This window comes from Carassius auratus, chromosome 49 (genome assembly GCF_003368295.1).
Source record: "Carassius auratus strain Wakin chromosome 49, ASM336829v1, whole genome shotgun sequence".
NCBI classification, from domain to species: domain Eukaryota; kingdom Metazoa; phylum Chordata; class Actinopteri; order Cypriniformes; family Cyprinidae; genus Carassius; species Carassius auratus.
Genome location: NC_039291.1, coordinates 9,369,760 through 9,395,868, shown reverse-complemented (window position 1 = coordinate 9,395,868; position 26,109 = coordinate 9,369,760). Strand labels below are relative to the sequence as shown.

Sequence of the window (26,109 nt, the reverse complement as noted above, 5' to 3'; positions counted from 1 at the left end):
CCCTCTGACCTACAAACAGTCAAGAACCCCCCACCTCCCCCTCAGCAAACAGCTGTGAGAAGCTTGAGGGCCATTTTGCCCTTTATTTCTTATACTCACCCTGGCCTGAGAAAGAATGGCCTGAGCCTGGGCCTCCTGAGCCGACACCACTGGACCCTTTTCCCCATCACCGCCAAAACGGAACTGTCAGACATGAACAGAGTATTTATTATTATCATTTAGATTTAGAAAAACGTCATATTAAAATACACCACTCTATAAATATTGATTCAATCAAACATAAAAAGCAATATTCTGACTACTTAAAGGGATAGTTCACCCAAAAATAAAAATGCGATGTTTGTCTGCTTACTCCAAGGACATCCAAGATGTAGGTGACTTTGTTTCATCAGTAGAACATAAATTATGATTTTTTTTTACTTCAGCCACCTATCTCTCAAGTGAACCATTGACACTCTATCTAAAATCTCAGTTAGGAGTGTCAATGATCCATTTGAGAGATAGGTGGCGGTAATGCACTTAATAATCAATAAGTCTGAGATCCACCATAATGCAAGAAGAAGAAGATGAAAGCCTCACGTGCTTGCTGCTGTGAAGCACATTCACAAGAGTTCTAGCAGTTCGGACATTGCGTGAATCAGAGGTAAAGAAACTATATTAATACTTTTCAGTTTTTTGCACAGACCGATCATTTTGTGTCTTTACACATCAATGTATCGTCACGAGCCACAGGGTTTAATTTGGATTTGTCTGTGCATGTTTTTTTCACTCTCAGATTATGTTACCATTTGTAATTCATTGTATGACTTAGATACTACACCAAGTTAAAAATAATAATTTGTGTTCTACTGAAGAAACAAAGTCGCCTAGATCTTGGATGCCCTGGGGGTAAACAAATAAACATCAAATTTTAATTTTTGGGTGAACTATCCCATTACTTAGGATTTAGATAGTACTACTAGTAACTACTTAGTAACTACTAAACAACAACATGCTATAAAGAAGTGAAGTATGCTGTCATTATTTTTCATAATTGTATTCACATCAAATATAACAATTCATACTGTACTATACAGTGCAGCATAGGCTTGAGAGATTTATAAGATATTTGTTGGGTTTAGGGGTCTTACTGGCAGCATCAGCATAGTACCAGGTGGGCCTGGCAAGCCATCCGCTCCGGGAAGACCAGCACGGCCAGGAGGACCCTGAAGAAACAGGAAGAACGAGAGAGAAAGAAAGAAGGGATAACTCAGTAAATTGACACTTCTTGACTTGACAACACAACAGGTAAGAGAATGCCAAAACAGGAATGAGAAAGGGAGGGGGATTGAACAGAAATAAAGAGACCCCCTCCTTCCATTACCCTTTGGTGAAGGTGTCAATTTTAAAGATACTGATTGTTTTCATTTTCCAGCTTATAAGCACTGGGGGATATAACTGTGTAACAATTACTTTTGTTTAAATGACACTTCATACCCCTGACCCTGTTGTCCAGTCACAACAAACTATCCCACTGTTTCACTTTCGCTACCAGTCTGCGTTATTATGTTTATCACAGATTTTATTTGACATGCCTCATTTGTTAATTTTTTCTAGTGACAAATGAAATTTCTGTAAAATAAAATATGACAAAGGGAAGATTAAGACCTAAACCTTAACTAAACCTGGTAAATGTTCTGAAAATACATGTGGTTGGCATAGCCTGGAGTCAGAGATTGGAACAACTTTTTACCCTGTCACCAGGATCTCCGGCTGAACCAGGGGGGCCTTGTAAACCTGGAGGACCTGGAAGACCCTAAAGAAAAATAAATAGAGTAAACAGACAGACCACAGCACAACTCAATTACTGATGAGGGCAAAAATGCATGTAATTTACAGCAGGTCCAGGTGTTCCAGCAGGTCCTTCGATCAGCATTCCCTATGAATCACAACAAAACCAGAATAAAACAAACTGACTAGAACAAATGACAGCAAAATTAATACATTTGTATTTACAAACTAATGCATAAGGTGATTGATGCCCAGAATTAGCTTTTCACTCACCGGCTCAACCACTGCAGGGTCTCCTTTTTCTCCCTTCTGACCCAGAACTGCACCGCCACCCAACTGCAAACATACAGCAGAGATAAGACAGATCAAATGATAGAACGATAGATAGAACTATAGAACGATAGATAGAACAATAGATAGATAGATAGATAGATAGATAGATAGATAGATATATAGATAGATAGATAGATAGATAGATAGATAGATAGATAGATAGGGTAAATGTTAGTGCAGAGTGCTAAGTGTATGTAGTGTAAAAATACATGTGAATATAAAAAGTGCTAAAAAAGATGCTAAATTTGGTAACACTTCATTTTAAGGACCAGGTCTCACTATTAACTAGTTGCTCATTAGCATGCATATTACTAGCATATTGGCTGTTTATTAGTACTTCTAAAGCATTATTTAGATCCCTTCATACAATATTTTAGATCCCTCAATCCAATCTCATTCATAAACTTAACAACTACCTTACTAACTATTAATAGGCAGCAAAGTAATCGTTAATAGTTAGTTAATAGTGGAAATTGGTCTCCAAACTAAAGTGTGACCCTAAATTCATAAATAACGTTAATCTCTCTGAGATAAACAAGATGGAAAGTGTGTAACCGGCAATGTAATGGACAGGATCTGATGCCGTCAAACCTTTGCTCATGTGAGCTGTAAGATAGAGGAGCTGGAGTGTTTAACGGAGGGGAAATATGAGCTTCTTAAGGGGGAGGAGGTGGAGAAAGGTGTGTCTGAACAGACAGCTGGGTCTGTGGTATGGGGTAATTACTGTATCCCGGAGCAATGCGAGAGATAAGGTGCTGACAGTCAGAGAGTTCAAACCACAGTTGGTATGAGAGTGTGCATGTAAGTGATCTGTGAATGACTATATGATCGATGTGATCTATAACGTACAGAGACGGGAGGGAGAGAAAACCAATACGGACAAGAGGAAGAAGTGCAGTGGTCTGTTTGTTTCAAAACATGCTAATCACATCCAGTAGAGAAAGATTAGTAAAACCAATGCACCAAACAGAAAAAAAAAATAATAATAATGGACCCCATGCGAAATAGTGGACTACAAAGCCAACAATGCATGCTAGATTCCCATATCCAACAGTCCGAGTGCTGGACGACACCCTTGTTTGGGGTGTCAATACTTACGTCCGACGTCACTTCGGTTTCATCGATGTCTTTTTCTGCGGCAACCCCTGGCCCAAAACTGTCCTCGTAAGTGGATGTAGGGTTTGGAGCCACATTGCCAAACTCATCGTACACCCCGTACTCATATTGATTTTTGTCAAGCCCAGTCACATCATATTCCTTAAGATCAAAGTCATACTCGTCCACTCCGATGGGGTCGGCAGTGCCGCTGGGCAGCGCGGCCTCCGGGGCGGTGGTCAGATCCAGACCAGCCTGGGCCGTTTCAGTGACATAGTCACTGAAAACTTCCTCTTCCACAGCCTTATTATACCCAAGCAATGCGGCCGGGCAACGGAGGGAAGATGGATGTTAGTTAAAGCGGTTAAAGCAAATACTACTGTATCTAATGCAAAGCAGAAGCAAAATGAATCGCATTATATATATTTATTAAAAATAGCACATAAATTTTGGGCAGCAACAAGGTTGCAACAACACTTCTTTGTCCCATTCAATGGAAATATATCAGATGATTTGGATTGGATACAAGGATTTGGAGTAATTGGTGGGATTAGAATGTAAGGCACAAATTAAATCTGGTAAAGTAAATTACATTATTATAAAGGATAGATATAAGCAGCAATGTGCATTTATAAAGACACATAATGTATGTTTATAAAAGTTAAGAATGATAAAAAGTTCTGATTTCATAGAAATGCTGTAGTATATAAATAAGAACACTTAAACGTTTCTTATTTCTTTTTATTTTTTTTATTTTATAAATGTGTGTTCAAATTTTGGGGGACAGATAAAGTGTTAACTTAATTATTTAAAAAAGCATTATATTGACATATTTTAATAACATATTTAATAATAATTACACCCAGAAGTCTATGATAGACTTTTAGATATTCCTGTCTTTTTTCGACAATAAACGTGTTTTGTTTAAAGGTGAAAAAAGAAGACAGAAATAAATGATGTAAGTCCGAAATGACACTACAACGTTTATGAATACACAAACTGATGCATTAATGAGTTGATCAAATGCAGTAACAGATCAAATTCAACCAAAGTGACTCTGCATTTGATTACAACAGCCAAGATTTACAGTACGTTTTGGTACAAAACCATAAAAACAGAAAAAAATACTAGTTTGTTTTTATTGCAGTCCTGAAAATGTAGTTAGCGCAAGAGACATATAGAAATGTCTTACTACATTTAATTTGAGAGAAAAAAAAGCACACCTACACTTTGTATGTCTGTAATATCCAAGATAAACATAGATCCAAATGGCTGTGAAAGAGTTCAGTTCTGTTGAATATAATTCTACAAACTGGTGCCAGAACTATTCAACCAGACTACAGCAAGTGCTATGTTTCTTAATCAGAGATCCTCATCTTTGGGTCACTTACTGAAGGAACTGTTTGGAATGCAACGTTTTATCATCTCAGTGATAGTTAGGGCCAGAAAATGGGCAACCAGTCAACATTTAAACAACCAATTCCAAAACTCCAGCCAAAAATACAAACATATATAGTTTTGACTCAGCTGTGTGATCAATTCACTGCTTTAAATATAGATAGGATGGATGATCATTCATAAATGGCCTTAAATATCACTGATATCCACAACAGAAAGCTGAAAACCAACTGCATGACAATCCACACACACACACACAAAAAATATCCACTTGATATTCAAGACATGTCCAAAGTTTCAGACCCGAAAGCATCACAGGAAATGGATTGGCTAAATTTAGAACTTGCCGGTTTTATGGTGAATATCAGCTTTATGTTGTTGGATAAAACATTTCCCTTCCAGTGATAGTCCCAGAGTCAATAAACAGAACAATTGCCATGAATTGTTTTGTTTTTGTCATTTCATATCAAATACTTCCTCGTCATACGTGCTCCTGGATTTTTCCCCTTTCTGTCCCACATTTTAGCTGCCCTACCATCATAGTATATAATCAAATGATTACCTGGTTTGGTCCAGTGGTTGCGACAGGAGACTGAGTTTTGGAAGCATCTACTGTTCCGTAGTCTGTATAGTACTCCCCATCTACATTGTTAGGCTATAGCAGTTTCACAGTGAGAAGAAAAGAGGAAGAAGATCAGAAAGGAGGAATTAACACAGTTCAAGAAGTTCCACAAGCGTTACAGTCTGGATCCACGAGGACGGCACCTAGAGAAAGGGGGCGGACGCACACTCAGACTATCATCAAAGATCACCCTCACCGAAAGAGAGATCTTGATGGGTTCTGACATGAGCTACGCTTTTACTATTACCCCTAGAATGGCTTTTCTTGGTGGTAGATATCCATATCTTTTCTTCTTAGGGGCTAACTTTGTAACCTGTTTCGGCTCCTGGTACTTATAGGGTTTGGAATAAGATTTAGCGGACTTTGTCGTCCTCTTCGTTTTCCTGGAGACACTACGTTTCACTCTCTGGAAAAAGGTTATGGTGAAGGGAAAAAGACACAACACATCAACATATCCGTGTTAGAATATAAATAAGTCCCCATTTTTTTAAACATGGCTTTCTTAGGTAAATTCAGGATGACTTGCTATACACTACACTATCCTTGCTTCCAAGAGCGGTTGTCCTAAATCTAAACATGTTCGAAAAAAACGGCCGCCATTTGACTCCTTAGTTCACAAAATATCTCTTTATTATTATTAAACCCAGTACAGACATACTAGACATTGAGTTTACCAACATGGACAGACAAATATACACCACATGGGCAAAAGTATGTGAACTGCTACAGTAATTTATGGGTCTGGCTATTTAAGATAACTAGCAGGTGTTTAAAATCTAGCATACAAACATATAATCTCCTTAAACAAACATTTTCAGTAGTATAGGGCGTACCAATGTGTTTGCTACATTACAGGACACCTTTATGAAAACGGATTGGAAGAACTTGACTGGCCCAGACTAAGCCCACGCCACATACTTTTGTCTATGTAATTTATACAGGTCAAGGAAAGGGGGCGGGGCCACCCCATGATTGACATAACAAACACATCACTCGTTTCCTGCATTTACCTGCGGCTCAGAATATTCATCTGTTGCTGTGGGGGTCGCTCCCTCATAATAATCATATAAATCACCATATTCAGCACCAGTTGTGTACTGCACACAGGGAGAGGATGAGAGAGGTTAGCAAAGCATACAAACGTCAGGTAGAATGTAATCTACCCTTGGGTGCATTACATACTTTGATGGTTAGATTTACTGTATAGCTGGTTTCATACAGTGCAGATGAATTAGACACAGGTTTATCATAAACAGCATTTCTTCCATTATTTTTCTAATGCGTCCAGTTACAATGAGCAATGATACAACTATACAACCTAAAGTGAAGGAGAAGTATTATGTTTGTGTTACTCTCTACTGTGTGAGTTCAGCATATAAAGAACATACTGCATTAATTCCGTTAATGCATAACATGTTCTTTTATTTACAGGTGGGTGTTTAAAGCCCTATAAAAACTCCCTGCATGTCTTGTTTTTCTTCTTTCTCATATTTATTTGTGTTTAAAACCCCATCTACCTTCTAAAGCAAAGGCTGATTAAAGGCTTAGATCTATAGAAAGAGTCCAGTCTATTTGATTTTATCATTTCTAACACATTTCACAGTCCTATTAGCTATAAAACTTCATGTGTCAAGTAAGAGCTTGAGCTGGGATGAGGGATTTTATACACACACAAAAAAATGTACATACAAAATGTATTATTGGCATCATACATTGTATAGATGTTAAATGTTAAGTTTTGAATATTAAGTTAATTAGGTTAATATTAATAAAAAAGGCATTCATCAAATATGACACATTTTAATGAATGGATTTATGTTTTTTTTTTTTTTGCTAAAGTTTATGTAATGGCTTCTCTGTCTCTATTCCTTCACTACAAATTACGGCTGTTAGACAGCAGGAAAGATGATAAAGCCAATGAGTCTGGCTCTCCAGGGCTTCATCCATCAAACACAAGTATATGTTAATTCTCATACAGCATAAGAGCTCATAAAACAGCCACTGCGCTGATGATCTGGCCCTCTTCCATGGCTGGTGATCACTCAGCATTGAATAGGACCCAATTCAGCCAGGCCAAGGGTGATTTATGAGCAGAGCATCTCACACACGCTCGCCGAAGATGCGAGAAACAAGGTTATTGATTTCTCACCTACAGGAAACGACCCTCTCCCTGTTTCAGCAGGATATAACGGGTTAAAATGACTTGCAGGTGGTGCCTGTGTTTACAGGAGTCATCACAGAGGTCAGAAGTGGCAAGGTGTGGCTGACCTTTGACCCGTTGATATGTTTCTATGTACAGTACGCTACAGTTCCAAAATTTCAGTCAGTAAATGTTTTTGGAATAAATAAATACTTTTATTCACCAAGGATGCATTAAATTGTTAAAAAGTTACAGTAAAGACTTTAACATTGTTACAAAAAAAATCTATTTTGAATAAATACTGTTCTTTTGAACGTTCTAATCATCAAAGTATCCTGAAAAATATTGGTTTCCACAAAAATGTATAATGCAGCACAACTGTTTTCAACCCTGATAATAAGAAATGGGTCTTGAACCTAAAGGATCTTCTGCAGAATAATGATGTAATGAGTAATGATGCTGAAAATTCAGCGTTGCATCACAGTAATAAAATACATTCAAAATAATTATTATAATCAAACAGAAAAGTTGTTTTAATAGTAATAATATTTCACTATTTTACTTAATGCAAACATAGTTTTTACTGTATTTTTTGAGCAAATAAATGCAGCCTTAGTGAGCGTAAGAGACCTTCAAAAACATAAAAAAACTGACCAATCCCAAACGTTTGAACTATAGTGTAAATTATATTATATTATATTATATTATATTATATTATATTATATTATATTATATTATATTATATTATATTATATTATATTATATTATATTATATTATATTATATTATATTATCTTTGGATGAGAGAATATTTCCCAGCATAATGACCATTCCTGATGGTTGTGTTGTTTCTTTCATTTGTTAAATAATAAAAAAATAATAATAATATTAATAATAATAATGCGCCAAAGTATGATTTTTATTTAAAATGCAGTTTTGATTTGTTACATGCTTAGCCACTACATAAGTCCTGTATTTGAGTGTTATTTCATATTTTTGATGACTTGTTTATTTTTCAAATCTGTTGGAAACAACAATAAAGTATGAGAGTCTGTGTGTCCAATCACTTGACTGGTAGCGTTAAAAGTGTCAACAATGACCCAGACTTCCAGAAATGTTTGGTGTGCTTGATTTAGCAGGAAAGACCATTTCCTCTGCTGGTCAGTGCAAAAGGTCTATATACTAACCTCCTCCCCGGGCTCCTGTGCTTGCAGCGTGTCCTTGTGGGGGACGTCACAGTCTGGGCTGTAGTGTTCACAGTAGTCGTAAGCTGCTTTAGGGTCGGCCACAATCAGCAGTTGTTGGATATCACCCTGAGGGGAGGAATAACAGGAAGATACATGAGTTACAAGTGCCAAAACATACCTCTGTTATTGGTACTGAAACACATTTATGTAATATATTTTCTGCATGAAAAAAATGAAAAAGCCATCTTATCATGGTTGGTCAAAGAAAAAAAAAAATACCACTCTTGTACTGCAGGAAATACAGGCAATGTATATAATGGGAAGGCAACAAATCAACAAATCACCAACCACTTTCACAGAGAAGGAACGCAGGTCAGATGGTTCAGGAAATTGCTGCTTTATACGCAGGTAAATAAAACGTGTTTCATCATGAAACACCTGGTAACAGAAACGCACAATGGAAGTTTCCTCTCAAATATAATACTGCCTGCTTAACAATGCTTAGACAACAATGCATAAAATCTTCAGGTCAACAACACGTTAAACACATATTATATATATATATAAATAAAAAAACACAGGCATGGTCTTTCTTCCAAATGAGTGGAGTTTGTTTCTTGCCATTGTTGCCTCAGTAAAAATAGAATGTATGCATTACATTCTTTATGCATTATGATCAACAACTGTATGATAAAAGACATAATTTACTGTATGAGGTTTGGATATAAGTGATTACATTTGTGCATTTTTAGGCCACGTGTCTTTAATGGGCTGTAACTGGCAGATCCAGAACTTTCTGGGGTGGTTCAGAGTGACCCGGGTCTGTTACGGGGAACATGCATGACTTTTACAGTACAGTCCACAAGTAGATCTGGGGGATGTGTTGGAACCTGAGGTCTTTCTTTGGCACTGTCACAGAGAGAGAAAGAGGGAGAGAGAGAGAGGGAGACAGACTGACTGTGCGATTTAGCAGCAAAGTAACCCCGAGAGGAAAAAAAAAAAGAAAGAAAAAAATAAAACAGCAGGCTTGGACTTGTTAGGGGCATGTGTGTGTGTTTGAGTGTGTGTGTGTGTGTGTGTGTGTGTAATTTTACACCGTTCTCTGTTAACTCAACTGTATAAACAGCAAAATGCTCAGGTGTGCCCACATAATAGAGGATGGCTGACCTCCTTATTACAAAATACCACCTTTTATACTTTTATACAAAACATATTTTTTTAAAGAACATACCCCCCCAATATGACTTTCTTTATTCCGTGGTACACAAAATGGGAATTTTTGAAGAATATTCTGGCCTTCTTTTCAATACAATGAAAGTGGATGAGAATAGCTTCACATTTTCAAGCTTCACATTAACAAGTGGTTCGAATGAATGACTTATTAATGGCTTCATGTGAGGAAAGGCTGAAATTTACTCAAGATTTTTCACATAATAAATGCTGATTGTTCTTTTGAGTCAATGAATCTTTAATTCAGTTTCTAGTTCTGACAAATCTAGTTCTTAGGTTCAACTCTGTCAATAATTCAGTCATAGCAGGTTTCAGTGGAAAACTTCAGTAACCTTATATTGTAACCGGTCCTTCACACATAGTACACAAGTCGTTCATAATTGTGTAGCTTGACAGCCTCAGTTTAAAAAAAATAAAAAAATAATGGTTTGTGTGCCAAAATATCATACAGGTTTGGAGTGACATGAGGGTGAGTCATGATTATTTTGATCATGTTTAGGTGAACTAACCCTTTATTATCTCATCCAAATCATGCACAAAAAATCATTAAAAAAACATATCATTACAGTTGCTGCAATCATGTCCTTCCAAGCCATGTGTGTACTGATCACCTGTTGCCCTGTTACATACAATACATTTACCAGATCATGAAAGCCAGGAATGGCCCCAAAAACCAAATAGAAGGAAAGGCAGGGAGAGCCAACGGCTGAATAAAAGTGACAGATATTACCTCATTTGTCACCCAAGCAACTTGAACAACTCCATGGACTCTGCAGAACTTATTTGAAGTAAGATACGCATGAAATCCTGGTCTAATCAATTCATACAGACTTAAGCAAATAATTCAGAAAACTCAAGCCCACTCGCTTGATTTACAGAAAGGCAATTACGTCTGACTTGTACAGAAGCTTGTTTCGGCCATGGATTAACAAATAATAAAAGGTCACTGCAATTATTTTCCTCAGAATTGTGAGAAAGAAATGTGTAATTGTGAGATAAAATAGTTTTATGTGGAATTTACAGCAGGTCTCTCTCTCTATTGTCACACACAATATTTAACAACCCTTTGCCGATACATTGGAGGCAGTAACCCAGGTAAAATGCTATGGAGTATCCATAGTACCAAGATCTTTAATCAACATTAACCAACAGCATCACTTAACAGCTTTTCACTTATGAACTATGATTCATTTGAAAACATCTCAGCTTTGTACTAAAAAGATTTTAGAGAGCCAACGGTGCTGAACACCAAATTCGACACAAAAGAAGCATTGAACTTTGTTGTACCCAAGGGTACAGACATGACCCGAGCAACCAGGTAACACACCCAACACCATTACCTGTGATCAGTGCTACTTCCTCACCTCACAGACACTATAGTAATTAAGATAGCAAACTGGACGCTTAGGAAAAAAATGTGGATGTGTTTCAGAACTGTCATTCAAAGTGTGTCAACGGCCAATGCAACGATTCATTAAGAAAATGCCTTTTGCTAACCATTTTTGTAGGTTTAGTTGATTTGGTAGGAGGAGGCCTGGTGGTTGAAGAAAGGTTATTATTCATTATGAGACAGAAATGAGCTGTGGAACTAAGTGTGGTTGAAAAAAATAAACGCCATGTCATTTTATATCCTTTTGTGGGTCAAAATCCTGAAAATATCACATTGTATACTGTCAAACTCTGCAAAAATCAGGCTTCTTTACAGGCCCTACAAAGCATTGATTCATTCAGGGCTAGTAAGAGACGTCGCTCCTACAGGTCTGACCAGGTATTTCTGCCATATTTCCCAAAATACACTTCAGAAGTAGCCATACAGTGGATACAGTCATAGCGTCCACACTCTCACACAGAGAACTCTGTGTTTCCAACCATGCAAAACCCAAATGACACGCCAAATCTAAATACTGGGCATACCTCGTGTAGCTTTTCTTTCTATCTATCTATCTATCTATCTTGAATCAGTTGACATCAGATTCACAGCATCACAAAAATAAGGGTCAATCAAATATTACATCACTATACTAACAACAAGAAGTCCCTATTAAAAGTACTTGCAATTAAGCAATATGGGGTAATCAGACATTTTGCCAACCCCCCACTAAGAAAGTTCTCTGTTACATGGGTAAACACACATCCAAGCCCTCCTTCTTAGCAAGAAGCAAAGCATTTCAATATCACCTGTCAATCGGCCCATTGTACATTATTATTTACAGCTTTAACTCTTTTTGACCCTGCACATTCCACACAGCCTCAGCTATGAGTTTTAAGAGAACAAACGCACACACGTAACCCTATGAAACAGCAAGCTACACATTTGCACCCAAAATAGTCAAACCTACATTTAGCTTAACTTTATTAATCTAAAGTTAAGTTAAATGTGTTGATTTGATAAAAAGTCCAAAAAATAGGTTGCTAAGCATATCATAACGATATCATAACAGTGCAGTGCAAAGACAACTGACAAACAAAGTAAGTGTTTAAACTAGTGCTGTCAAAATTAGCGCGTTAACGCATTCGATTAATTTGAAATATTTAACGCGTTAAAAAAAAATAACGCAATTAACGCGGTTGCAGTTTTTTTTTATTTCCAGTTGTGGCCTATGTGTGTTCAACGTGCAAAGAAATATGGATAAGACCAAGGAAGGACTTTTAGACGGAAAGTTTCAGTATAAAACTCTGCCGGATTACTCTTCAGTCTGCCACAAGAAACATTACTCTTCATTTAGTCTGCCACAAGAAACAGCAACATTAAAATCATGAATTAAAAATGTCATTTAAAAAAAAAAAAAAAAAAAAAAAAAACAATGACTGTAACAGTGCGTAAATCAGACCTTTCTGTAACGCTAACGTTAATAAGCTTAAATGAAAATAACGAAATAATTGTGTAGCGGAGTATTTTTTGTACACAGTGCCGCGAACTGTCAATCACTCCTGTGCGCGTGCATCACTGTCTTCCTCCAGCTGCAGCAACTTGCGCTCTCTCTCTTCATCAAGCTTTAAAACAAAAAGGGGACAAAAAGATCATATTGTCTTTGTGCATAGGCTATAGATTAATTAGATAAATGAATATCTAAATTTGTGCCTTGCCGTCTACGGTATTTTTTTAGAACTTAGAAAAAAGATGCTGCAGCCAATGAGCAGCCAGCGGGGGCTGCAGGACGACTCAACCTCCGAAGACAGTTTTTAATGTTTATCAGACAATAAATACTCAAGATTTTACTTTAGTATAACTCACAACGAGTTTCACACACCTTCTCCGGCCACGTTGAGTTGTTGAAACTTAACAGTGGGAAAAGCGACACATGCGCTATTCACTTGTATAACTTAAGGGTGAATGGGTAATGTAGTTTCTGCTCTGGGTGGGATGAATTAGGAAGCTTGCATTGTGAAGGGCGCTCTGAAAATCGGCAGTGCAGGTAAAAGATTAAAACCTCTATTAAAACAGATGTCCAAATGAGCGTACCGGCTCACTTAAAGCACTGGCAATGACTATACTTTGGATTTTTTTTGCAGTCCACTTAGAATTCAACATGGAAATCATTTTTGTTTTTTATTGGCATTGATTGTTTTGAAATTCAAATGGTACTTACATGCCTGTGTTTTTATTTCTGTAATAAATATGGCTTTCAAGCCAACAGTTAATTTGGAGGATATTGATGATTTATTGCAGGTATGTTGTTTACATGAGAAAATCTGTGTTACAAGTTAAACAAAAATTCCAATAAACAATCATATTTTGAATTTAAATAGTTTCTTTGTCTTGAGTTTACATTAATTATTTACATTTTACATTTACATATCCAAAAAGTGTCAGTCTTTTAATTGCAATTAATCACGATTAATCGCGATTAATTGCGATTAATTTTAAAAAATTGTGCGATTAATTAGTTAATTTTTTTTAATCGATTGACAGCACTAGTTTAAACTTTTTTTCCTGATGCTTTCCACTCATTAAATAAAAGAGATTTATGCCATATTCAAATATCCACACTTTTCAAACAGTTAAACCATCAAATAAATATATTCAGGCTCTAAGTATTTTGAATGATGATGCAGTTTTACTGATTTTACAGCATTAGCCATGTCAAATGAAGGCCTCAGCTGAGCAAGGAGCTTTAATTACAAGGTGAAAGAAGCCTTCATAACAGGAAGCGAGGGGAAAACCCGACCACTTAAAAGTAAACAGTGACACAAGGCTTGTCTGTGTTACCCTGAGTAAGCTCATGTCAAGAGGAACAAATATTCACCTTTGCCATTATGGATATGATCTCCCAAACTAGTAAAATCTAAAGAAGTTTTGCATTTTTATTATGTGGAGAAGTTACATTTTACACTCATAGACTTTAAAACAACTTACATCGAAGTTCATGTATTGCTAAATGGAAATTAACAACAAAGATGCATTAGGCTAAAGTTGACAATGACTCTACATGCCGCAAAGTTACATAAAAAGATGCTTACGACAGGTTGCCATGGAGATCTTTCTCAATAAACTATAATAATGAATGGGACGCTAAAGCAAATAGCTAGCTTGTAGCAAAAAATGTAAAGGCTTACATAGCATCCCATAAGCTCTCAAAAATTTTTCATTTTATAATTTGGACTATACAGTTGTTTAACCCTCAGGAACTCATGAGATTGCAAAGTTTTTTGACATTTTGGTCAGAAAGTGGTTTACAAATTTAGATTCTAAACAGTGAAATCAATGGGCAATCAGCACATTTAGCATGATTTTAGCAGACTGGGACACTCAAAATGTAAATCCATCCCTGCTGCTGCTTTTTTTTTTTTTATAAACCAACCTAAGATGGATGTATGGTTTTAGCTGGACTTCCTTCCTGGTCAAAATCTGGTTTAGCAGTCTGGTTTTAGATGGGTTTTGACAAAATCTTTAGCAGGTAAGGCTGGTAGAGCAGCTGAATAGCCAGCTAAATCAAGCTGAACATCAGCTTGGTCAGTCTGGAAGACCAGCCGGACAAGCTTAAACCACCTAAAGCCAGCCAACCAACATAGGCTAGTTTTAACTTTTTTTGTATGACACTGTTGCTGTCATACAAGTGAAAAATTGGTATTTAAAAGGATAGGCCACCCAATAATTTAAATTCTGTCATCATTTCCCCACCCTCATTTCTTTCTGTTCTATTTGTTCTGTGGAACATAAAAGAAGATATTTTAAAGAATGCTAGCTAAACAGATTCTGTTCCCATTGACTTCCATTATATTGACAAAAAATACAATGGAAATCAACGGCAACTGAAATTGGTTACCAACAATCTTCAAAATAACTTGTTTTATGTTCCACAGAAAAAACATTTGGAACAACGCGTGAGTTAAATGATAGGAGTGAATTATATTTTCATTTATTGTGTGCCATTTAATCCACTAGATGAACAAAAGGAAATACCGTATCTTAGTCTCAATCCAATTGTTATTATTTATTTTTGTATTTAGAGGGCTGTTTATTTCTGCTCCAAGCTTTATTTGTCATTAAATGGCAAAGCATGTGGAGACCCCGGGAGCTTAATTAGAAATTTAGCTCTGGTTCGCTCTCCTGTTCTCAAATGAACAGATGTTGTTCTAATGCCAAAAAAAAAAAAAAAAAAACACAATCGAGCAGCTCACACCATCAGGACTTCAGAGAGATGATAGTGTAGTGCATTACCTCAAACGCTTCCTCATCCAGGATCCTGGTGCCAAAAACGGTTATACCATTGGTGTCAATACCAGCATGGTCACTCCTGCCCAAAGTTTTTGTCAGCTTCTTCTTGCAGTCAACAACGATGGTAACGGTTTTCTTCTCAACACTGATGCCCACACGATGCCACCTGCAATGAACAGGAAGTGTAGGTGATTACAAACCCTGCAAATGGTTAAAGGGCACCACACGTGAGATGCGCCTTACTTTAAAACCTTAAACAATTTGTCTCCATTCTTGCGATATAACATTCCTGAGTGGACCACATTCCAGCCTTCAAACTTTAGCCTTGTTTAACACTGGATTAAACTCATTAAACTCTAGGCCAAATCCCCACTGTGAGTTATTCAGCATGACAGGCACCATGAACATTGTAGAAAGTGTGTGTCAGGAAGGTACGGAAGAGAAGCTCAACTGTGGAGTCAAAACATTGAGCTGGGGAGGGAAACAGTTGGACGGATTTGCGGTAAGAAGCCGCAGCGAGATTTCAAAGGCATATCAATGGCGCCCACAAGGGTGATCAATTTTCCATAATCCACTTTATTAGAAAGAAAAACCTTTATTCTGGCTTGTGTCTTTAAAGTACTTGGCAAACTTGAACCAACACAAGCTTTACTGTGTCTAGAGACCAACGTTTCTGGATAATTTAGCTGCTAACAGAATACAATTTACATAGTTAAGAGCGATTATTTAAATGATTGAAACATGGATGATGGTGTAAAACCACAACATTGTACTTGATGCCTTTAAGCATTAAAACATCATGGGAATATTCTAGAATTTTAACTAATACCTGGACTAAATTGACACATTCTCACACTAAAATTGACCCATTTTCCATAAGGACGTACTGCGGTATAATTCATATTTTCATGTACACTTTACATAAATTATGTCGACAACACATTATAACATTTTCAGATTATAATACTATATGAGAGATCAACACATTTTACACAATTTAACACAAATGCTTTTCAGATTCTATACACAAGATCAGATTGCCATCATTATGAGCAACTATAATCATAACCATATCCTAAATTTCTATGTCTCTAAGAAAGATAAACCACAAAAGCATATGAAAGTTATGTTACAATAGTGAAAGATAATCTATTTAGCAATACAAATGATTTTTAAAAAGCCACTTTTACCCTTTCTGCACGAGGGAACTAGAATGAAAGTATTAACCCAATTAAGGTGCATTTAAGCTAAAATCCTCATCAGCATTATAATCGTAAATAAGCACTATGATCCCTCACAGAAATATTGCTGTTTTTACAGCAAAACACCCCATTGAACTGATACCAACAATAAAGCCTCTTAAAACCTAATAAGCCAAAGCACGTCCATTGCTTTCAATTAATTTTAGCATTTGAAAATTTCACATTAAGGCTGAAGGGTGTCGGGACAAATTAATGTGATTTTATCTCATAATTGTGATTCATGACTCATAACATTGACTTTTTTCATTTCACTATGTGGATTTTTATCTTAACATTTTATCTGATTCCTCACAACTGGGGAAGTTGTGGCCTAATGGTTAGAGAGTTCGAGTCTCGGGCCAGCAGGCATTGTAAGTGGAACCCACAACTGCTCCCCGGGCGCCGCAGCATAAATGGCTGCCCACTGCTCCAGGTGTGTGTTCACGGTGTGTGTATGTGTTCACTGCTGTGTGTGTGCACTTTGGATGGGTTAAAAAGCAGAGCACGAATTCCGAGTATGGGTCACCATACTTGGCTGTATGTCACATAGTTGTGAGAAATTTTCAAACAAGACAAAAATACACGTCACGAAAACGACTTCCACAAATATATCTTAATGTTGGTAAGAGCTTCCTGATGATGTTACCCAAAGGGTTAATTTCTGTGGTCATGCATCTGCCCCAATGGATCCAACTTTCCATCTTTCTAAAATAACAGTACTCTGAAAGATCACTGCCGAGGTCAGATAGCCTACGGCCCTGTCTGCTTCACTCTATCAATTCAGAGTCACAGTGAGATCTCCTCTGGCTCACCTCACAGAAGAAACCACACATAACTAATGCCTCAATAGCCACCTGAAATTCTCATTTGTCTACTTATTAACTCTCTTCAACCGAAATGACTCTAAAACAAAACTATCTTCCTACACATATAATTGCTCAGGACTACAGTGTAAAACTCGGGCCTGGCAACAAATGACTTCCTGCTGACGACTGACCTCTGTCTGACCCTGTCTGGAGTCAGTCTCAGTCTTTGTCTCTGATGATGGATCTAAACAACCTAAAAAAAGGCTGCTGTATTTTCAACCTGCTTTGTGACTTACTTTCCATCGGCCAGGTTGAGGGAGCGGAACAGGGGGTAATCCTCCGGAGCAGGCTTGCCTGTCTGGTCCTCGTACAAGAAGACAGGTGAGCGGCCCACCTCCACGCCTAGTTGCTGAACGCCTTTCTCATTGTAGATGGACAAAAGGAAGGACTGGATTCCAGCTTTGGGCTTGATGGTGGTTAGGATGGAAAAGTCTTCAGGAAACACACCATCTAGAAAACAGCACAGACAGAAAACAAGCTCACTGAAGGCTTCTTTGGGTTTTTGAAGTCCATCCAAACAGCCAATTGCAATGTTGAAACTGGAAACATAATGGAAGACTAGGAGTGCCAATAAAAATAAAATAAAAGAATTAATTTATTAATTTAAAAAAATGGGCAAAATATATATAAAAAATAAATTTGCAAGTGATTAAACATTTGTCATCCATAAAGCATTCTCTTGCTTTAATAAATGAATTTAATTCTTGCAGTTCTTTAATTGATTGCTTTATTAGTGCATATGCAATGTTTGCAATGTTTAACTGGCCATTTAGCCAACTGGTTGAAGGTCTTTAATGGCTCAAAATGAAAAAAAAATAACAAAAAAAACATTGACATATTATTTGACATATATATATATATTTTTTTAGATATATATTTTATGCAATTTATCAGGTGTAAAACAAACGTAATTGATCAGACTTTTAATATCCAGCTAAAAAGGAGCTATGCAAGCAACGTGATAATAAACACCAGATAAATGGCATTATGGGCTGAACAGATATTATCATACATTAAAAAACATGCATCTGTTTTTCACCATATAAAGAAACATCTGCAACATTATAACCACATTTCGATTACATAAAGCATCTCAAACCTATCGTAAAAACTCAGAGGACTTACTTTGCATGGGGTATTTTTATTGGGGTTTAATTGGTTCATTGATACATTTTCATTTGTACATAAAAGAGCAACTTTGACAATATGCAAAACATCTTTTGTTTTGCACAAAATAAATTAAGTAATGTGGAATGATATGAGGGTGTGTAAATTACAGGATTTTCATTTTTGAGTGAACTATCGCTTTAAAGGTTTCTGTTCATTTCGGTTCATTCAACTCAGCAGACAAGCCATGCTGTTGTAAAGAGATTTCAGCCAAGTTCTCCTGTCGCTTAACAATACAAGCGTCTGAGTGAAACATGGCCCCGCACAATCAGGGATGGCATCTGCTGTCAAAAGCCTTGGCAACCACAACAAAGGGCACATTTAAACGCAGCTAAACGTAGGCAGCATATGGAGACATGCCCATGGGGTTCAGCTTACCTGGGAAAAGCTGCTTGGTTGGGGCACTGATCTGGGCATTCTTGCCTATTTTGTAGGCCGTGTCCGGCTGTGAAGCCCTTCGGTTTGTGCAGAATCCTGAAGTTTTCTGTACTCCTTCTGGGACAGTGGGAAATTCTAATACTTTAAGGACATCCACAGGTTCTGCTGTAAAAAATATATAAATAAAAAATGTTAAACAAATAAGGAGAAACGCATTCATTGTATATAATAATACTTAAAAAAATACTTTTAAAAAAACTCTACGTTTTTAATTTTTTCTATTAAACTTCAGCAGAATAATAAACGTTTCTTACATCTAGAAATATAATAACTAATATACAACAATAAAAATGCAAGCAACATTTGAAGACTCTATTAGGACTTACGTATTTTCCGGACTATAAGTCACACCAAGTACTAAGTACTATATATTTATGATATTTTATTAAATCAAGAGTGCATCAAATTTAACATTGTTTTATGATCCACAACCACAAAAAAAGAGGCCAGTATCAGAAAAACAATATGTTTTACTTGGCTATATGACCAAACTCAAATCAATGGTCTTCATTCCTATGAGATTTGACCCTTGTAAAATACCCGAATCCCTCTTCATCTCTTTGGAAGATACTTAAGCAGCAGCTGGGTTAAGTAAACTTAAACAAATGGTTTCATATGGTTAACGAAGCAAGATGAAAGACAAACACTGTTCACCCCGGATCACCCTGAAACTTCACTGAAGAACTCAAAACCTTAGAGAGCACCACTGAGAAGAGTTTCTTCATGATTCATTGTGAATTTATGGCACATGTTTGGCCGTTGGGTGTTACCCAGAGTCTACCAACAGTGCCATATGTGTCTTCTGGGACTTGAGTGGACTTTGGCATCTACCACATAAAACTGAACATTGCAGCCGCCAAAAATAAAGGGCTGCTGTGTCTAAAAAGGCTGGATTGGATCTGAGGGAGGTCTAAAAAGCTGTAATAAAGATGCTAAGGCATTCCCGCTGTTGAGAAAACATTTACCACCCCATTTAAAAACTTTAAAAAGCAAAGCCGACAAGCCATTCTTCTGCCGGTTCTTTGTGCTCATTGAAATGATCCCCCACTATATCTGAGAGACTCAATCTGAGCTTTACACCGAACATACAAGCTAGACAAAAGAAAAACCTCAAGCTTAACCAATACAATGACAGAGCTGAGGAAGAGAGTTGTTGTAAGGGATCTTCTGGAGACGTTCTGCATAACCTCAGGCCTCATATATTCCAGAGTTGGTGCTGTTGCCTGAGTCTGACCTTTTGCCATGCAAGTGCCAACGAAAAATGTCAATACTCCTAAATCCTTCGGAAAGCCAAGTGAGAATGAGCCATCGTTAGGAAAGAGCAGCTGATGATCTGGTGTGATTTTAACCAGACTGCTGTGCAAACACACACGCTGATCATTTTCACTGTCATTCTTTGCATTAGACAGACTGGTGTGTGTGTGTGTGTGTGTGTTTGGGGTTAAGGTTGATTATACATCGGGTGTGAATGTGGAAGGAGGTACTAACTGAGAGGGAGAGAGATCATCAAGATCACAAACCAGCCATTATTTCATTATATGGAACACCTAAAAGTGGGAGGGGATTTTTCTACAGGCGGTTCTCCCATTTTTTTATGAATCATTCTATTAAGAAATTCATCGTTATGGTAACAGGAAGACACAAATGTACCATTAAAATAACTGATTTTCTGATGGATGCGATTTCATTGGGTCCAGTGAAATACATTCAGAATTATATTATAATTTTTTTAAAGGTGATATTGAATGGAAAATGCTGGAGACCTTTTTACCTGCTGCTCCTTGAGACTCTAATAATAAATTCAGTCCGAATGTCTCTCTCTCTCTCTCTCTCTCTCTCTTTCATCCACTATCTCTCTCTTTCTCCCCCTTCTCCCCTCACACTCCCCTCTTTGACACATGCATGCCGCTTGAACAAGACCACATTATGCCACGGGCTCTCCATGAGGCAACCTCACTGATGGAATTTTTTTTTTATTTTTGGAAAAAAAATGTTTCCCCATGTCTCCCCCCCACCCCTTTCACGACGGTAGAGAAACATCAAAGAACAATAAAGCCTTTCAACCATCTGCTTCCCAAGAATACTGTTCAGTTCTCCTCATATTCCAGTATGTACAGTTCAGCCAAAAATAAACATTTTGTTACATTGGTCTACCACATGTTGCTACAAACACTTTTGCTTGCGTGAACCCCTTAAGTAAGCAGAAGGAAAGTGGATAGGGACCAAACAGTGACCTGCTGCATACTTTTTTTCTCCAAGACTGTTCATAAGTTTAAGTCAGTCACATGAAAAAAAGTTTTGACTCATGAATGTAGCCTAAATGTTCTTGAGAATTGATTGGAACCGTCTACCATAGGTGTATGAATTGTCTGAAGGAATGCACATATGAGGTCCCTCAGCCCCAGGGGCTGAGAAAACATGTCAGTACACTGCCAGCTCAAGAGGGCACCTGACAGAAATGCCTTCACAAGCTACGAACCGCAAGAGATGTAACGCGTAGCTTCAGAACTCAAATGGAATTATTACATTTTAAGATTATCAGATTTGATAGCCAAAAGAGGGTTATTAACCCTGTATCACTCACACATTTTGGTCATATTAAAGCAGCCTTATAGGAAATGTGGAAAAATTTGAACAACAATATATTATTTTATTTACATCTGTAATTTCTGAACAACACAAATGCCTAATTTAATTGTGTTTCTGTAAGGGTGAGTGAGACCTATCATAAGGCCAGGCTGGGCCCCTGTACAGCTCAGGGCCCTTTGAAGTCTTCAAAATAATAGGGATGAGCAGAGAGGTCAGTCATCAAATAATGGGAAGGCACTTAGTAAAGAAACATTCCCACTGGGAAACTCATCATGAGGACTGGGAGACATGGGAGTCGGAGTGTTGCAAAAACTATCGCTTGGGCTAGGGGTGAATGGGGAAAGGGTGATTCTGACTGTAACCCACTGCGATCTATGCTATTTATTGCTTTGACACACACACACACACAAAGGAAACCACTCAACTACATTCATTATCAAATTTCTTGTTGCACTTATGATCAGTCGATCAGTCACGCCCATTGTTAATTGGACCTCCCAGGTCTCAGTTACTAATCAAATTCATATCAAATTAAAGATTTGAAGTTTTTCAAATCTTGTAGATGTGGCCAGAACACTTAAGACTTTTGAGCATACATTAGTATCAATTACTGACAATCTCCTTAATTCAGCTCTCTTTGAATACACATACTTTGGCTCACCATCGCATCCCTAGAATTACACTATTCAAGCAGATATTGCATTTTTCCTAAATGTAACGCATGGCTGTAAAACCCTGAGGAATTCCACCCTGCTAACCGTGTCCACACACACCTTACGGACCACAGGTTCAAACAATGAGACCCCCCCCCCCAAGTTAATCCTAAATTGTCTCTCCATGACACTCTCTTGTCACATTCCTCCTGTCCACCCTCCCATAGAGTGTATTAGAGTAGAAAATATGCATAAACAAAATACAATTATATGTTTTTATTTTTTTATAAAAGTTTATGCAAATCAAACGGACAGAGGGCGAGCAACCAAGTCGTGCGCAAAGTCTACTTGTTGGTAAATAAGTGTATACTTTCGCTACTAACGGCTTCTTTTTTTATTGTATTTATCTTTATCTGTTATAAATGTATATATAAATGTATACTTAACTCTCTTTAGGGGGAAATAGCTGGTTTCTTTTTAACGAACCCACAGACTCTTATTCATTTTAATATTATGATGATAAATAAATATTTGGGCACTAGTAATATTGTATCTTGCAGCACACACACATATAGGGGATACAGATCTGCGATCACCTGTCTAAATTAAACGCGTAAAAATCCCCAGGCGCAAATGCGCATCCTCTGTCTGACAGTCCCTATACAACTTCATCAAAAGTTCGGAAGTCTGTCTTTGCTTACCTGCTCTGACATTTGGAGTCTGCAGAACCAGGACGACTGAAACTGTGATGAATTTGAAAACCGTGGAATCCAAAAGCCACCTTTTCGTTTTCCACATTAGGGACCACCTTGGCCTCTCCATGGTCGGGCGCCCACAAATGTGCACAAAACCCGTGGCGACCTCTGCTTATTTGAAAATGATGTCCCTTCTACAATCCCAAATGTGCCCGATTTGCTCTAAGCAGCCATAGGTGAGCGGTATTTTGTCTTGCCGGGCCCCCTTCGATCCTCCTTTCCTTGCGCCCAGCCTTCAGACTGAAGGGACTCGGGCTTTAATCAAAATGAGACGCGGAGCGCTCGATCGCCTCACCGCCAAGAGGGCTGGACTCAGACCCTGGATTACAGGAAAATGACAAGGGAAAAAACACCCCGATTAGCAAATCACGGGTCCTGAAAGTTTGCTAGGGATCCACCCATCAGTTTTCCAAAGCCTCCCCTGGACGCCCTCTTGAGCGTCACCCCCTGAATGCCGGTAGAATTTTCCCTGGAGTAGCCTGGGAATAAAAGAGAGAGAGAGCGAGAGAGAGAGAGAGAGAGAGAGAGAGAGAGAGAGAGAGAGAGAGAGAGAGAGAGAGAGAGAGAGAGAGAGAGCATGCAAGCAATCCCAAATGTTTGCTAAATTTCGGATTAGGGCATATTATGCATGTTTGCATCACCAACAAAACAGAGAAAATTGTATTATAACTTTAATGTAGCTATATACCCACACAGTTTTGTATTTTGTGAAGACGACAAAATATTTCCTAATGGCGAATAGGTCAGTTTTACATTATTCTGTCGGTGTTTATTGTGTGATAAATTATTATTATTATTATTATTATTATTATTATTATTATTATTTTCACTGATAATGACCAAAAATCAGCACATTTTCCAATTTCCGAACATGTGTTCCTGGGTGAGCGATCAGATTTACAAAATACAGATTTTCCCAGGATAACGGCCATTATTCAGAAATATTAGACCGCTTATTGAAGCCACTGACCAATCAGAATCAAGTATTCCAGAGCGCCGTGTAAAAATATTTCGGGATGATTCCATCAATAAGTTTTGTTTTTATTTTGCGTAGAACCTACTTAGGAGTACAAAATATCTTGGTTATGAATGTCAACAAGCAGGGGAAAAAACATAAAAAACACAAACAAGAATGGAATCAAACGAAAACACCTTATGTTTTGCAGATGTTTATTGTTCAAGAGTGCATGTGGGGGTTGAGTGGGAGGGGCTACAGACAGACAGACGATTGACAGGTCATCACGATTCCCAGTTTTGATCTCTTTTACAGTTTTATTTTTCCTGTCAGATGTGACCAATAAAGATCCCATGATCATTTCAAATTAAAATTTGCGATGTTAATACTGACATGTTTGTTTGAAAAGGAATGGCTCAACGTTATGTAATTTATGAACTAGCAAATAAATCTTAAACGCTAATCAATTTATACGAAAAATCAGCTTTGAGAACAATGGCAAGTAACCAACACGTTATTCATGCCAGAAATAATCTTGTTAGCTCAATTTTTGTTAGCAAGCCAAATTACATCTCTTATTTACGAATAATGAATGACTGAATTATTAAATGGATCCATGAATAAAAATAAAAAAATGAAAAAATAAATAAATAAATAAATAAATAAATAAAAGAAAATTACTGTGGCGTTTGCACACGCTAAGATACAAAATAAGTAAGATGATACACACAAAATCAGTGAGATTATTCATCACCATCAACATCATAATACAAAAGCATTTTGCCATCACCTCAGGGCAAGTTGGAACTGCACTCGAACTGTCTGTGACATGAACAGTAGATCTTCAGATTCTAAGATAAGATCATTCTTTGCATGCAGCAGTGCCTGAGATCATGATTACATGGTTTGATTTGGTGACAAAATGATTGACCAACTCCTAAAAAAAATAGATTTATGTTTTATAAAAGCCTGTAGTGTGTGAATGGCTAGAGTTGCATGCAAGTCATTATATTTTGACTCTTACTGATTATGATGCAGTGCATTCCTAAATTCTTTTGCAGTAATTGTCACTCACCTTTCGCTCTGCTGATGAATGCTGTCAGAGATCAAAGGTCAAAACACATTCTGACAGTTATATGGCTCTTATCATCTTATATGCATATTTATCATGCAGCACTCTGGTGCAACATTGGTGAAATAATTGGTGGATAATTGCTATCATAAATCCATAAATTAATAAATAAAAACATACAAAGTGATACTCAATGCCAAGAACATGTGTTAAGTTGTGTGCAGAACAAGTTTTCATTTACAATGCAGAATCACGTCAAATAAGCTGATAGAGTTATGCATGCTTTGAGCAAGTTTTTTTTTTTTTATTGTGTTTGCATTAATTTGATACCTGACTTGGCTCAGTCCTCAGTCTCAGTTCATTTTGAGGCATGCCTGGGTTACCTCTGAGCCTACTATTATCATGAATTAAAACTAAAACACAATAAATCTTTTATAATTATGTAATAATAATAGGCAACTAGGCAATTTTAGTTAAAGTACCAAAATAAAATGAGCTACTATTAAATAATAAAAAGACAATCCAAGGTTGTGAAAAACTAGCAATTTCTGAGTGAAAATTATCACACACACACACACGCACGCACTCACACACACACACACACACACACACACACACACACGCGCACACACACACACACACACACACACACACACACACACACACACACACACACACGCACACACGCACACACACACACACACACACACACACACACACACACACACACACACACAATGCAATACATTGACATTTAGATATGACTAGTTTTAGTTTCTCTTCAGCATGAGTATTTGAACTTAAGTGGAATCATAAGGGAAGGACTTTTCACAGGCACACAGTAACCAGCCACTTGCTTCTGTCCATAAAGGTCTAAACACACAGAGTCTGAGGGAGTATAAAGGGCTCTTTCTGTCTCAGCTCAGGGCCAGAGCGCACC

At 37.4% G+C, this 26,109-nt stretch overlaps 1 protein-coding gene across 5 annotated transcripts in view; it reads right to left on the bottom strand.

Moving 5' to 3' along the window:
- The window catches only part of LOC113066134 (collagen alpha-1(XI) chain-like), a 61,387-nt gene extending 37,801 nt beyond the window's left edge, over positions 1-23,586 (bottom strand). Inside the window, exons 1-13 of one of the 5 annotated variants that reach the window (XM_026237805.1) lie at positions 23,089-23,586; positions 19,086-19,250; positions 17,777-17,990; positions 15,437-15,599; positions 8,545-8,670; positions 6,229-6,315; positions 5,159-5,251; positions 3,202-3,501; positions 2,044-2,106; positions 1,877-1,918; positions 1,733-1,795; positions 1,131-1,205; positions 100-183 (exon numbers count right to left, since the gene is read on the bottom strand). In XM_026237805.1, the coding sequence (XP_026093590.1) occupies positions 100-183; positions 1,131-1,205; positions 1,733-1,795; positions 1,877-1,918; positions 2,044-2,106; positions 3,202-3,501; positions 5,159-5,251; positions 6,229-6,315; positions 8,545-8,670; positions 15,437-15,599; positions 17,777-17,990; positions 19,086-19,250; positions 23,089-23,209 (1,596 nt within the window). In that variant the 5' untranslated portion in view covers positions 23,210-23,586. Of the gene's footprint in view, positions 1-99; positions 184-1,130; positions 1,206-1,732; positions 1,796-1,876; positions 1,919-2,043; positions 2,107-3,201; positions 3,502-5,158; positions 5,252-5,465; positions 5,625-6,228; positions 6,316-8,544; positions 8,671-15,436; positions 15,600-17,776; positions 17,991-19,085; positions 19,251-23,088 lie in introns of all 5 variants that reach the window. The other 4 variants (XM_026237807.1, XM_026237808.1, XM_026237806.1 and 1 more) reach the window with 4 other exon arrangements.
- Positions 23,587-26,109: the final 2,523 nt, after the last annotated feature.